Source organism: Elgaria multicarinata, chromosome 5 (assembly GCF_023053635.1).
Source record: "Elgaria multicarinata webbii isolate HBS135686 ecotype San Diego chromosome 5, rElgMul1.1.pri, whole genome shotgun sequence".
NCBI lineage: Eukaryota > Metazoa > Chordata > Lepidosauria > Squamata > Anguidae > Elgaria > Elgaria multicarinata.
The window spans coordinates 84,005,919-84,021,541 of NC_086175.1; the positions used below are offsets into that span (position 1 = coordinate 84,005,919).

Below are 15,623 nucleotides of genomic sequence, written 5' to 3' on the forward strand. Positions count from 1 at the left end.
TATTATTAATAAATATTGTAATGGAGAAAAGAGAGCAAGAGTGAATAAAAATAATTGGTACCTAAGCCAAAAAAAGGGGGGAATGGGTCTCCCAAACATAAAATTATACTACGTAGCAAATAGATTAAGACATGTTGCAGAAGCAATTATGGGAGTAGGAGATTTATATTGGATGGAAGAAAAAACCATAAATAAGGTAGAGATGAATTTGGAGAATGTTTTTTTTAAAGACGGAGGAAGAAAGTGGGTTGGAAGTATAGATAATCCACTCCTGAGGACTCAATGGGAAATTTGGAGTAAATTTAAAGGGAAGCTGCTTCCGAGCAACTCTCCCTTAGCACCGATAATAATGTTAAAGAATTTCCCAGAGGATCTAAAGGGTAGATTATGTAAAATATTAAAAGAGAAAAATAAAATAAGATTAAAGGATTGGGTAAGAGATATTAAAACAAGAGAGGATATGGAAAATTTGTTAAAGGAGAAGAAGCTATCTTGGCTAGAATATGGTCAATTAGAGCAATGGAATAAAAAGTGGATTAAAGATAATAGAATGTGCAGAAAGATGACGAGGTTTGAAGAATTAGTAGTAAGTAAGGAGGAAGGGAAAGGAGGTAGTATAGTTTCAAAAGGATTAATGAGTGAAATATATAAAATATTGTTAGAGAAGGAGTTTAGAGAGAATACAGAGAAAATGGTTTGGGAATCAGATTTGAAGATACAAATAGGGCGACAGAGCTGGGAGGGACTATGGAAACAAAGAGTGTTGAGAAGTTTATCAGTAAGAATAAAGGAGAATTATTTTAAAATCCTATGGAGGTGGTACCTAACCCCGGTTAGATTGAATAAGATAAGTGATCAACATTCAGCAAATTGTTGGAGAGGTTGTGGGGAAAAAGGAACGTATTTACATATGTGGTGGCAATGCAAATATGTACAAAGATTATGGAAGATGGTGTTCTCAGAAATTGAAGAAATAGTGGGAATGAAAATAGAACAAACACCAAAAATAGCATTGCTGTCACTATTTGAAGATATAAAGTGTGGAAAAGGAACTATAGAGCTGATATCGAATTTGTTGGTTGCAGCACGACTGATGGTAGCTAGGAACTGGAAGGTCCAAGGGGAATATACTATTGAGGAATGGTACAAAGAAGTATGGGACATAGCCATTAATGATAAACTGACATGTAATATTAAGTGGAGAAAAGGCGTAACTAAAATAAATGAGTTCGAAGGAATTTGGAAACAGTTCCTAGTGTTTGTGTTTACTAAGGGAAGTGGGAAACCACCAGCAGAAGAAACGATTAGATTTTGGACTCAAGAATGATCCCGAGGTGGGGGGTGCACTTTTATGTTAAGAACGAAGATGTTGTAGTATGATAAGGTATATGTAATAGTTTTGATATTTGTACTCAACAATCATTCAATATGTATGCAGCAGATATTTGATGTTTTTCTTTTTCTTATTGTGTTTTGTTTCAGTTATATTTTGGTAATGTTTATCTATGTTTATATAGTGTTGAAAATGAATAAAAATTTAATTAAAAAAAAAAAAGAGACAACAAGGAAGAAACATAACGGGGTAATCCAAAAAGCAAGGATTTAATAGACAATCTAGATCAGAACTTTCAGGCTTCATTTGCCCTGGTCAGCTCGGTTTCTTCTACCTCACTTCTCAGGTAAACTCGAATCTTTTGAGCCAAGCACCTCTGAGAAGACACACAAAATGTCAGTACAATATTTTCTCCAGCAGCAAGTGTGTTGTGGCTGTACATTCTTATGCGTGCAGGTAGTTTTGGTTGTTGTGCAATGCATCAGGAATTGTATTGGGCTCACTATGAGATATCAACAGCAGCAAAATTAGAGAAGAAAAAGACAGTTCTCCATCCTGAACGATCATGAAATATGTGCTACATATGGTTAGAAACAGTAGTATTTTTCTTCTCATATATAGAAGTGCTCGTGGAAGTTTCCAAAAGCAAGCATGAATGCAGAAATTCTTAATGTGATACACTTGTGCAGTTATTGAATGTTTACCTAATTTGTTTACTTAAAACACATCTAGAAATAAGTCCAAACAATCGTTTGGGTTTGGAAAATATGCCTTTAACTCCAGAAATAATTTATATTGTCAGACTTGCATACCAGAAACAACTATATTTCAGTAGCATTCTTAATTTCTGTGGGACATTTCTGCATATTTCAGTTGATTTATCACCCCCACCCCGGGAATTTTTACGATCAAGGTGCCACTCACTTTAATAGGGTCAGGAATTTTATTCAAAAAATCTTTTTTAATTTTTTTTTAGAAATTCCACTGTTTCATGATACTGTGAAGATATAATTCTTTTATCCAGATTATATTTTGATATCGCAGATTAACTTGCTTTGTTTTATTCATTATTAGACTTACAGAAAGCATTTATATTTCCTACTTCTTTCTCCAAAAAAAAAATGCAAAGCTCTTTTTCTGTTATTTGTCACAGCTGGTTACCAATCAATCTCAATTTATGCTACAGTGATGATAGCACATGTTGTCCAGGGACCAAATCTGATTGGGTTGCATTTTTCAGCAGTGCTTCATATTGGATGTGTGTTGGGGTGGGGGTGGGGTCTCTATGGCAGGGACTGTCAGTACACTGTTGTACAACTGTTGTTAATCAAGTCAACAACAAAGACTACATTCATATAAGCCAAAGACTGCCAAACTTTAAAATCAAGATCACCCCATTTCTATAAGAATTTCCCATCTAGTAATGTTTTTTTTTTAAAAAAAATCTGTTCTCATATATGCTTTTTTCTTTCTTAATAAAAGACAGGCATAACTGCAGCTTTTATTTCGGAACTGAAATAACTGTGTGCAGCATTTAACAATTGTTTCTGATAACTACACAGTTTCAGCTGACAGTGTAGAACAAACTATAGAGCCTCAAAAGCAGTTAATAGTTATAACTGTTAGATAAAACAAAATAGTTCTTTTCAACAGAATTAACAGCATAGTTGTATTTATACAGCATTATCATGCTTATAAATTTACATTTGGAACTCAATCTGACAGACATTATTTACATTTTTACAGCAGATAAAAAAGGGCGTTGCTAGACGAGGCCTTAGCGCGCCTTGAAAGCCGGTTTCCCTGCTGTGCTTCCACATGACGCTCAGGGGAATCCGGCCCCAGGCCGCACTGAGGCCTCCTCTAATGTGCCATAAGTGAAGTCGCTTATGATGCGCCTTTTTCGCAGCCCCGGCCTCAGGCCGGGGCTGCGAAACGTCTAGGAAGATCTGTGGCTTTTTGCAGCTACTCGCTTACTCGCGAGTAGCTGTGAAAAGCCACGGACCTGGCACAGCGCTCATACGAGCGCTGTGCCCATCGGCCCGGGGGGGGGAAAGAGAGGGGTAGGAGGAAGGCCGGACCCAGCAGGACAGGGGGGAGAGCAGGCATCGGGGATGGCAAGGGGGGAGGGCGGGTGAGAGAGAGAGCGCCGGGCGCCGCCGCCCAAACAACCAAGTGAGCAGCGCTGCCAGGGCAAGGTCGGGGACAGGGAGGGGGGCTTCGTTTTTTTTAAAAAAAAACAGACTTACCTGGTCCGGAGTTTTCGGGCCGCACGTGGCCCCTTTAAACTTAAAAAAAAATGGCAGATGCTGCAGGGATCCTGAAGTCCCTGTGCGTCCCGCGTCCGGAAGCCGGGGCGGCGCGTGCTAACGTCAGCGCGCCGTCGCCCCGCCTCCCTGCTGGCTTATTCCGGCAGGTCTAGCAAGGCCCTTAGTCCTCCAAACCTGATTACTGGAAGAAAACGAGGGCTGGGCAGGTATTACACCTCATGTTTGAAACATGGTAGATAAAGGGCCAGTTTTGGATGAGACTTAACCTATCTATTTATTCTCTTTAGTTTGCAGTGGGAGACAAACAAGGAAGGGAATATGCAAGAACAAGGACTGTCCAGTTAGTGGTAGGCGAGCTCCCCAAAGTCCGACTCTTGCCTCCAAATCAGGAAATAGCTCAGCACAAATCAACTCAAATCAGAATCAACCGCACTGTTGATTAGTTTAGGGGCTGGATGTACAGGAATGGAAAGGAGTGGAATTTTTCTCTAGCTTGCATTAAAATCTGAGTTGGTGAAGAATTTCAGGGTTGTAATGCCAGCTTTATATTTGAAGTAAGCATAATGAGCCCCCAAGACTCAAATTTCCAAACCTAGTAATAATGACATGCCTTCTCCCAGTGTCTACTTAGGTACAGTCGGAGGCGGAGATGATCAAAGGAATATCCATATAGATTGACATTTACCCAGTAGTGATCTGTGGTCCTTGCAGCTTAGGGCAACATGTGCATGTGCCAATCAAGGGTGTCAACACAACCAACTTTGCAGCCCTAATCTGTTTGGGCTTTGGTTTTAGAAAAGTCTTTGCTTTTCTTGGCAAAGTCAGATCCAGTATAATTAAAATGGATCATCTTTTCTTTGCATGATTTTTACCCCCACTGCCCCAAAATCATCAAATTCAATCTTACATTGGAGTCTATAGGCTACAAAGTAAGAATATAGATTTGGCGCTTTCCAGCACCACAATAGTGCAAAAATAGTGGTCCTGTGCATAGATCCCTGTAGATGTTCATGGTTTTTACAAGAAAATTCCTGCAGAACCACCAATAGATATATAACCTGAGTTGTTTTTTGGAATAAAAATTCTCAGAAAGAGTATTACAATTTAATTAAAATCAAATAAATATATAATTAGGCTGTAAAACAATATGAAATACATAAATCATTAAAATAAGATATAACAAATAAAAGACTCACGGGACATTGCAAACATCTGGTCTCCTAAAGAATTGATGTAGTGCCCCATAGTCATCTGTTCTACTCACACTGCCCACACAAGTAATCATGGTTCAGTGATATGTATTTTATGGTGTTTGCATTTGTGTTGTACCCCACCTCGATCCAGAGGGAGAGGCGGGTAACAAATAAATATATTATGATATTATTATTATCATTATAATCATCATCATCAGACTAAAAGGACTTAAGGCCTTGGCTCAGTTCACACAACACTTTTCTCTACTCAGTGGGAAAACTCCACTCAATGGTGGAGTTAATAGGGGGTACTCACCACACAACATGTTCCAACCCCACCGTTGTGTGGGCGTGGCCCCCTGTGGAGTAGAGTAAAAGTCAACGCAGCAGTTGATTGAGAGTTTCTCTGCAGTCTTTCCTCCCCCAGTCCTCCCAATGGTATCCCATCAGCCATTGCTGCAAAAAACCCATTCCCAGCCGCTCTCCTAGACCAGCATTCCTTCCTTTTGCCACTCTTGCCAGCGAACTCTATGGCCACTAGGAAATTCCACTCAAGTCAACAGGAAACTTCACGGAGCCCTCCAGACAACAGGAACTCTCCTCTGCACAGCATGGAGATTCAGGGTGGAGTGTTTGTTTGTTTGTTTTTAAAAAAACCTCCACTGTGGGGTGGAGTTTTCCCTCTAGACAACACTTTTCTCAACACTTTTCTCAACAAAAGCTAATACAAATAGAATTCATTTTTCACAACTTCCACAGTTCATTATTACATAATGGCTCATTTTGCAAATAATGACAACCCAGGTTGTTGAGTGTGTGTTTTTCAATACTGAGTTGCCGTAATAAATCAGTGTGTTAACTCATGTTTATCTATTTATTGTTACTTTATTATTTCATTTACATCCTACCTGCAAGGAACCCAAGGCAGCTTGCATGCGCTTCCTGTCTCCATTTTATCCTCACAACAACTCTGTGACATAGGTTAGTCTGAAAGTCATTGAATGGCCCAAAGTCACTCAGTGAGGAACATGGCCAAGTGGGGGCTGGAACCTGGATCTCCAGTCCAAAACTCACCACTACACCACACTGGTGATTGCTTCCTCTGCCAGTAGGAGTGACTGAACAGTGCTCTGTCCCTGAATTGTTTGGCATGACATCTAAACTTGTGTCAAGTGACCAATTAGTTTTGGAATTTCAAAGTTTGGGCATCATACAGAAAAGGCCTGGATTTGGCCATTTACCTTGCTATAGGTAGGAGGGGCTCTCACGGCACGGGTGTGTGATAAAGGTCTGAACATTCATACAGGATTAGGACCAATGATGATAAAAGCCGAGAATTTTTGTCAAAGAAAAGTCTTGGAAAGGGAGGGGGGTTGGGTCATTTTAAAAAATGGCATTTCAAACATTTATTTTTTTAATCACGACACAAGAAGATGCTATTTCTTCTTTTTTTTAACATATACACTGCTCTGACCTTTTTAGAGGAAGGGCTGTATAATCATCATCATCGTAAGGGTCATGTTAGGAGTTGATCAGGATCATCATACTGACTTGAAATATCTCTTTCAAGAGGTAAAAAGGACTGTCTGAGCAAGAGGCAACAAGGGTTAGCAGAGGTTTTTGAACTTCCATTTCCTTGTGTGCTGAACAAATGCTGAACTCTATATTGAATTAGGTGTAGGTCATATAGACTGAATTGACTTTGGTGTTCTACTTAAAGAATCTAAACTGGATATGTCTTTCATTTTCTTATCCCACAAGCCACTTGAATGTGTAAATGTAACCTTCTATATCACAGTAGTCCTTCGCTACAGCATAGCATATTCAGAGCCAATTATTTCCCAGCCTCTTATTTGCTTGCTTCACTTGTCATAGATTATCACTGAACCACGATGACTTGTGTGGGCAGTGTGAGTAGAACAGATGACTATGGGGCACTACATCAATTCTTTAGGAGACCAGATGGTTGCAATGTCCCGTGAGTCTTGCTATATGCTGGCTGTTTGTTAGATAGCAAGCCATTTCAGGGTGGTCTAGAAGCTCACTGATAAATGTGGCAGGCTAGAATGCCATGAGCTGGTATTCCAGCTCAAAATAGCCGTTCAATTGACTACTCTGAAAGCACACTTACTCTCCAATCTTCATACTGGTACTTAAGATAGTTGTGGCTAACTTTCTGCTCTGGCATGCCACGTAAATAGCAATGCTCATCAGCTTCTGCAGAATTGCATGATTGATAGGTGTGAACATAAAGTCTGCAGAGGGTTAAAAGGCAGCTGGCTGGCAGACCACGACCAGCACAACTGATGTCGGAGTTGTGTCCCAAACTGTCTATATTTAAGCTCAGGTTACTTATGCCCTTCTAACTGGATATATTTCAGCCACTTCTATACTTTTAGGAGAGGGCTGGGGATCTTCATGTGAATAAATGGCCAAGTTTTTTTCTTGTTCTACAGGTTTACAGCTATCTATCTAATCTTCAGGTTTAGCTTTATTGATTTATTTGTTATCTCTATAATATCTTCACCTTATCAGCCTATGTTTGTATCCCTCTAAAATACAGGATTAAGGGTTCCTTCTCATTATTTTAAAAACAGTTTTATATTTTGTCTGATGCAATCCAGGATAACATATTTTGTTCAGAATACTCAGTTTATGCTCAGATTTCTCGCAGATCTTTAATTTAGTATGTGTGTTATAATTAGTCTGTTCCCTCATCACAAAGGATAACTTTGTTAGGAAACTATTATGGAGCTGAAATGTTTCAAAGGCATTTTCCATTACAACAGAGGTAAAATATGCAACTCATGTAGTTAGAGGCAGGGTAAACCTAGGATGTCATATATTGATAACTGATGCATGTTAGCTCTATTTTATCATAGTGCTCTAGATCAAGGGCAAAGTGACTGATATTATTAATAAAGCCTTGATACCACATGAACATAGCAATACTAATTTTATGGCTGTAAAGTTTTTAAGTAATGCATGGTGCAATAAAAGTGTCATGAAGATTAATGTTCAATGGAATTATCTAATTCCACATAATAAATTATCTTCCATAGATGTATCCCAAGATAGAATAAGTCTGGTACATTCCATGTGAGAAATTAAGCTGAGCAGTGATTTTCCCTTTCTCTGTTTCATATGCAGATATGACATCAAAGATGACTACACCTTGCGTATTAAAAAGGCAATGAGCACAGATGAGGGGACCTATACATGTATAGCTGAAAACAGAGTTGGAAAAGTTGAAGCATCTGCTACTCTCACAGTTCGAGGTGAGCGCTGAAGTCTTTGAAAAAGAATATAATGAATATATTGTGGAAACAATACAAATCTGATAATTTTGAGAAGAATCTGTCTAAATAATTAAGGTTAGTTTTTTAAACATATATTAAAAGCAACTTGTGATTTTTTTAAATTATTATCCTTTTTTCCTACAGACATATGTTAGGTCATTATTCAAGACTGTAGTTTAGGACATCATTCCCCAACCTGGCACCATCCAGATGTTTTAGAGTGCAACTCTTATTATCCCCATCCAAAATGGCCATGACAGGATGTAGTCCAATATATCTGGAGGGTGCCAGATATTGGGGGGAGCTGATTTAGGATATAAAGAGCCATCATAATGAGAGAAACCAAGAAGACTTCCCCAACTCCAGTTCCTTTTAGTGAATATGCTAGGGGTTGATCATAAGACAGTCTTCTTTCAGTCAACTACAGAGGTGGACAATGTCTGGCCCTCCAGATGTTTTGGCCTACAACTTCCAGCACCTCTCACCATTAGTTATGATGTCTAGACTGATGGGAGTTGTCCACCAAAACATCTGGAGGCCACAAGTTGCCCACCCTTGCTTTATAATGGTTAAAAAGGAAATCATATGCCTTTAATTTCTAATACAAGAGAGGCTATGCGGAAGAGCATTTAAACTCATAAACTCTGGGTTTATATTAGAGAAAATGATTTGAGGCTTAGAAAAAATGACCCTGATCAATATCTGAATCAACTTAAATATTTGGATTTTTTTTTAAAAAAGCTTGTTTTTTGTTTATTCTGTTTTGTTTGTGTTTTGCTATCTATGATGATTCCAGTAAGCTCATAGTTGACCATGTAAAGTAAAATAATATACCTGGATTTATCATTATTGTCTATGTAGAAAGTTATGTTCCCTGTCCTTTAACATATCACAGATAGAAAAAAAAGGCCCACTACGGCAGAAAAAAACATGAAGTAATGGAAATTCAGTCTTCTAAGGGTAGCCAAAGTGAACAGTATTTCTGTGCATAACAACTGACCTTGAAGAAGTAACCATAAAGAAAATATGTGATGGTTATATTGCCCTGAGTAAGTTAGAATTTGAGAGAAACATTTGTAGCAGTTTCATCAACTGCTTGCTGAGGGGACATTTTATTTATTTATTTATTTATTTCATTTTTGTACCATCCAAGAACTTACTTAGTGAGCAGGTGCCAGCACAGTGTACATTATAATAGTCTCATGAGGCATGGAAATCCCTTGGGACAAGAACAAGTTATTTTCTATGGCATGTAGAAAATGGAAAATGACAAGAAGGATGAAGGAATTCATTGAGCTTAGGAGTTCTGAAGTGTGTGAGAGATGCCTATACAGAAAAAGGGAAAGGATGAGTGTAGTGAATAACAGCAGAAGAGGAAGAGGAGTGACTACATAAATTTCCAAGCTAGAGATTTTAAAAAAGGAAAAAGGCAATTGGTAGCAGAACAGAGATATTGAGTGATATATCTTTATGGAGTCCAAAGGGTGACTTCACTGGAAAATAGGCTGTAGAGCAAATATTTACTCAAGAAGGACCTAGGGCATGCTCTGAAGGCACATGAGACAGCCACCTTGCTGAAACTAAGCAGGACTGGGTCTGGTCAGTGCGTGAGGGGGAGACCACCTGGGAACCACATGTTGCCACCTTAAATTCCATGATGGAAGAAAGGTTATAAATGTAATAATAAATAAATATAAATAAATAAATAAGTCTTGCTCTCTATCTTGCTCTCTATTTCTTTTTTAGAACAGAAGTTGTTCCGGTGAAATTCCATTCACTTTCCTGCTTCTAATTAGGGATGTATGAATCAGCAAAACATGAGCATGTTGAGGTTCTTCAAATTGCCCCTTGACACTCACTCCAATTCATCTCATTATCAGATTGAAAGTTTTTTCTCCTTCCTTTAGGCATGAAAATCCATGCATATCTTTATGCACAATTTTCAGTATGTACCCATAAGTTGTGAACATTAAAAATGTGCAAAATTTATGTTTAGATATTGAAAAATCTGCATTTTTAAAAGTTGCACATTTTCTCCTGTTGGTTAAAACATTTTTGAGCACATTTTTCAAATGTATGCGTTTTTTCATATACATTTTTTTAAATGTATACATTTGGTTCTGTGAATGACAGTGCAAACTTGGAAATCTATGGTCTTAAATCACAAATTATATTGAGATCCACATTCAGTTCCAGGAAGGGTGAACTGGGAACATTCTGGTCAAAATTAACTGAAACGAATTTCTCAGGCATCCCTATTTCTGGTGCTTATGTTTTTCATAACTAAGTGTGAACTTCTTTGGCAGTTGTACCTTTTAATTCAGTTGGTATGATTCCAGTTAGAGGTGCTATTATTTTCTTACAGAATCTCCCAGCACACTAATCTCATGAATGGCTAGAGGCTGAATACAGTTTTCCCAAAACCTGCACACATATTGAACTATTTGCAAAATCATAATACATGTGGATATCTGCCTGATTGGAATCAGAACATCAACCGTATTAAGACAAGCATTAGTGTGAGTCAACTCTGAAAATGCCATTCTAAATATTTATAGGAAGCTCAGGTAGATGTATGTGCATATGTACGTGTTGACATACAATGTATACACATTTCCTTACACACACACTTGTGTGTTACAAATGGATATCACACAGACACTATTTCACAGTTTAGCTGTGTGTGCTGAAGGATCAGTAGAGCTGTGAAAGGTTAATAAAAACATTTTTTGCTTTATCAGTGCTCTTTCCCTTTTATACACATTGAATCAGATGATCAAAGTCTCTATGGATTGCTTTATTAGAACAGGGGGTCAACTGACCTAAGACGCCAGCTTCCATTTCCATCATTTAATGCATAGACACTGTTCAGTTTAATTTGATGAATCTAGAGCAAAAAAGAAAGGGAGGAATTAACCTAGTGGCTTTATAAGAGGTGGGGGAGGTGGGGAGTTGTCCACATATCACAAAAAGAGAGGTTTTGTAATAATCCAGCTGCTAAAATATTACTGTTAATACTCACTTTAGATAACAAATTGTACTGCAAAGGCTTTCTGTTTTAATCTGCAAAACAGATTCACAGACTGCTTGTATTTGCTGAGCAGATTTTCATTTTCTAATTTGAGAAAAGCAGGCACAAGATTTCCTTTTGGGTGGTGGGGAATAGCATCCTCCTACTCTCTTTTTTGTGTGTGGAAGTGTTAATATTGGCCACTGCTTAACTGCACACTTCAGGTTCCCTCATAACTTCATTTACAGCACACATTATAGAGATAAATAATTTCCTTACACTAAAGGTTAGCATAGCTATATGGGGAGTGAGTAGAACAAAGGGGACAGGGAATCTGTTGAACTCGCTGGAGCTTGAACTTGAGCAAATTAAGGTGAAAAAGGAAAATATATAAATTAATTGATTTTCCTACATGAAAGAAGATTTCTCATTACCTTCCTCTCCTGGCTTTCTAATTTAACTAGCCATTGGTATAGTGCTTATTCAGTACAGTGGAAAATGCTATATTGCAAATGTATGTAAAACGTTTGAGATATAAAAGAATATTAGACAAGCCAGGGAATATAAAATTTGAAGTCAGGAGTCCTGGCATTTTAAGAATAAAAGTCCATAGTCAAACCCCTGCTGTATTTATGGCTCTCACAGAAATCATGTTCATGCCATTTGAACTTTCAGTCTTTCAAAGACATTATTCTATTATTATATATTGGTGGAAAAATAATTTTAAAAGTAACTGCAGTAATGTGCTCAGTTACATACGCATCAAGCCTCATCTTGTACTTTTTATCTTAAACAGTAGTTCCCATTACATGAGCTTACCCAGAGTAAATGTGCATAGAGTTGTTATATTGATTACCTAAGTAGCATTTTGCCTGTCAACTAAGTCCTTAATCAGTCACTCTTCATTTCTAGCCACACCAACAATGTTTCTTATTAACACCTTTACTATGCATTTGTGTAGAGTCCACCCCATTCTTTTGCCCATTCTTTTGCCCACACTTTTGGTAAGGTGGACCCTTTCGTTTAGGGCAGGGGTGGGCAACTTGTGGCCCTCCATATGTTTTGGCCTGCAACATCCATTATCCCTCACCAGCTGACTAGGGCTGATGGGAGTTGTAAGCCTAAACATCTAGACGGCCACAAGTGTCCACCTCTGCTTTATAGATAAAGGGTGGAGACCAAAGAAATAGAACTTCCAGTCAGCTTTCTAGTAACAGCTATAAAATAGCTATTCTCCTTGTCACCCACAAAGCTGCTGACTGTGGTAATGGAATTTATTGCTGTATAAGAGATTCCTATGAGCCTCGTGTGGCGCAGAGCGGTAAAGCAGCAGTTTCTGCAGCCGAAACTCTCCCCACGGCCTGAGTTCGATCCCAGTGGAAGCTGGTTTCAGGTAGCCCGCTCGGGTCGACTCAGCCTTCCATCCTCCTGAGGTCAGTAATATGAGTACCCAGTTAGCTGGGGGAAAGGTAATAACGGCCGGGGAAGGCAACGGCAAACCACCTCGCTATAAGGCCTGCCAAGAAAACGTCAGCGAAAGCTGGCATCTCTCCAAGAGTCAGTAACGACTCAGTGCTTGCACGAGAGGTTCCTTTCCTTTCCCGAAGAGATTCCTAGCTTCTAGCAGCTGTTGCTTCTGGCCAAGTTGCTGTGGTCGGGATACTAGGACAACTGGTTGTTATGATGGAGTTCTCCATGGGAGATTGGGGCAACAATTAAGACATACATATGTTTCATTTATCTTGCTTTCCTTTCCTCTGAAACACTAGTATTGAGCCCAATCAGCAAGATTTACTGAAGTGGCAATGTAGTGGGGACGAATCCCTCCTAATTTCTGTACTGTCAAAAGAAAGCCACCTACTTCTATTTGCGGACTCAACATAAAGGTTGCAATTTTCCAGACTAGCTGTTGCATACTGAAGGGTGATCCTTGAGATCCAAACTAGGATTCTTTATTTTTATTCTTAAATAGGTTACAATAACCTTCCCCAGTCTGGTATCCTCCAGATGTTTTGGACTTCAACTCCAATAAACTCCAAGAAGCATGAACAGTGATCAGGAATCCTGGGAATTGTGGTCCAAAACATCTTAGAAAGGCTAGGTTATAGGAACCCACAAAAATAAAATGGGGAAAATTTAGCTCACATCCCAGATTGAATTTACTCTGGAAATCAAAACTTGAGAAATGTGCAGTGTTTTAAAACCTTTTTCATTTTGTGTCATCATTCTCTTGACTTAAATTATATATTAAAATACATAATGGCAGTTGAATCACTTTAATAAAAGTTCATGTCTTGTATAATTAAAGCTGCAATCCCATAAACTTCAACCCATGAAATCAGGGGGTTCCTTCGTAGAAAATATGCATAGAATCAATCTGTTCGATAGGAAATTTTCTAAAGGTACAAAACCAACAGAAATTAGACCATTTAATTTTCAAAGCCTACGGCCTGAAAATGTTATTTTTTTAAACTACTGGTTGTATACTGGCAAATTTCCCGTTTGAAAGTCGCATGTCAGATGCTGAAAAGACCATTTAAGAGCTTAGGCAAGGAAGAGTTAAAAACACTGAATTCATATTGTTTGTTTGTTTACTCTACTTTGATATCATTATCATCATTAACAATAACAGACACTAGTTCTTGTCTTTGCCATCTACAAAAAGGAAAATTGTTATTAAAAAAGTATCACTTCAGAGAGTCTACTGAAGAGAAAGTACTGAAAATACCCTGTACAGCCCTGAGCTTTAAAACTTGCTGAGTAAAACAAGGCTGTCAGCATTACCTTCCTCACCAACCCCACAACTGTAACGTAATGCTAGAGTGAAGTCACTTGTTGCAACAACTGCTTTCAGTCTTGGGCCACAGCTAGACCTAAGGTTTATCCTGGGATCATCCAGGGTTCACCCCTGCCTGAGCACTGGATCCCCTGTTTGTCACCTAGGTGGTTTGACCCCTGGACGATCCAGGGATAAACCTTAGGTTTAGCTATGGCCTTCGTATCAATCCGAAGCATAAATAACCTGTCCATCACTCCACATTTTTAAAAGAAACTAGAAGTTATCTAAGCAGCAATTTGGGAGGTCTTGAGTTGAAATCCCTATGGTCATTTGAAGTTATGTGTTATATTTTCATCAGCTCTGTCAATGATTGGAAATGAGATATAATATGAGCTTCTGTGTCTATTACTGAATGAGGAAGAATGGTGCCTTGGGCTTTTCTCCAAACTGTACTACAATTCTGACCAGCCATGCTTAAATCTCAATTGATATTTAAATCAGACAGTGATGCTTCCCTTTTATTGGATTGACATTTGCCAGTCTCTGAGTTTCGATGATGTATTCATCAAAGCCCAGGAGTTTGGCCTAATGTGAAGCTACTTCATATCAATCAGGCATTAGCAATGACATTTGATGACGGCATATGAACCTATCAAAGGTGTTACTCAGATTATTGGTTCCAGACAGATTTTTCAAATGCTATAGAGGTCCTTGCATTCAGTAAATGCAGTTTAAATCATTCTAACTTAAATAATAGACAGGAGCATTTAACGAAGGCTTGCATAAGTGAATTTAGTGTTCAACTGAGTATCCACAATAAAGCATAACATTACACATCATGCATTCTGACAAAATTTCTTTTTTTTTCTTTAATTTTGTTATGTTCTCACCACACCATTATAATGTCTCCAGCTCGCCCTGTTGGTAAGTAACCATCCTTCTATCCATTTTAGCATGGCTTCATACAGTTCCTCATAATTCATTTTTTAACCATGTAGGACTGTTTGTAGTACTTATTAACTATTACATATCTAATATGCAAGGAATATGCTAGAAAAAAATATTATTTTGTATCTGTTCTGGAACTTGATTGTCCAATTTGTAACTTGATTATACTTGATTAATAGTGGACTTCGATTAACTAGCGCTCCTATTTATCCAAATAATTTTGTTTCCACTGTTTGGTATAACCCTTTTATGAATAGTGATCCTATTTAGTTGAATCACTGACTATCGAAATATTTTGGCTGTTGTTTGGATAAAAGAGCCTAGACTCTTTAATGATGTTGGTGGCGATGTTTGGCTATTGGCAAAAAGTCCAACTCACAGATTTAAAGGGCAAATTGAAATCTTTGCAAAGAACAACTATTGATATAAGTTGGCTTTAGATAAACCACCAAGAGAAGAGAAAAAAACAGTTGGGTAAACAAAAAATTGTACATTGATGCATTGTATTTCGGATCCATTTATGTGGTCCTTCATCAGGAAAATTGACAATAATTATGTGTTTTTTTTTCTATTTTTGGGCTTGCTTTTGAATCTCCTGTGTTCATTATTTGCCATTTTCCTGATGAAGGACCATATGAAAGGATCTGAAACATATTGGATCAATAAATAATTGTTTGCTTTCCCCATTGTTTTCTCATAGTGCCCTATTTTGGGTGACCCCGTTTTCTTGGCTTTATCTAAACTCTTTAATAATGTATTTTTTATTGCATAAACAGGTCTGAAACCTTTGC

The 15,623-nt window shown here is 38.2% G+C and overlaps 1 protein-coding gene across 5 annotated transcripts in view; it reads left to right on the forward strand.

Annotated features, from left to right (window-relative positions):
• Positions 1–15,623, forward strand: part of ROBO2 (roundabout guidance receptor 2) — a 523,934-nt gene that overhangs the window by 349,086 nt on the left and 159,225 nt on the right. For all 5 annotated transcript variants that reach the window (XM_063126764.1, XM_063126765.1, XM_063126760.1 and 2 more), the window contains exon 6: positions 7,947–8,074. In XM_063126764.1, coding sequence (XP_062982834.1) covers positions 7,947–8,074 — 128 coding nt within the window. The remainder of the gene's footprint in view (positions 1–7,946; positions 8,075–15,623) is intronic.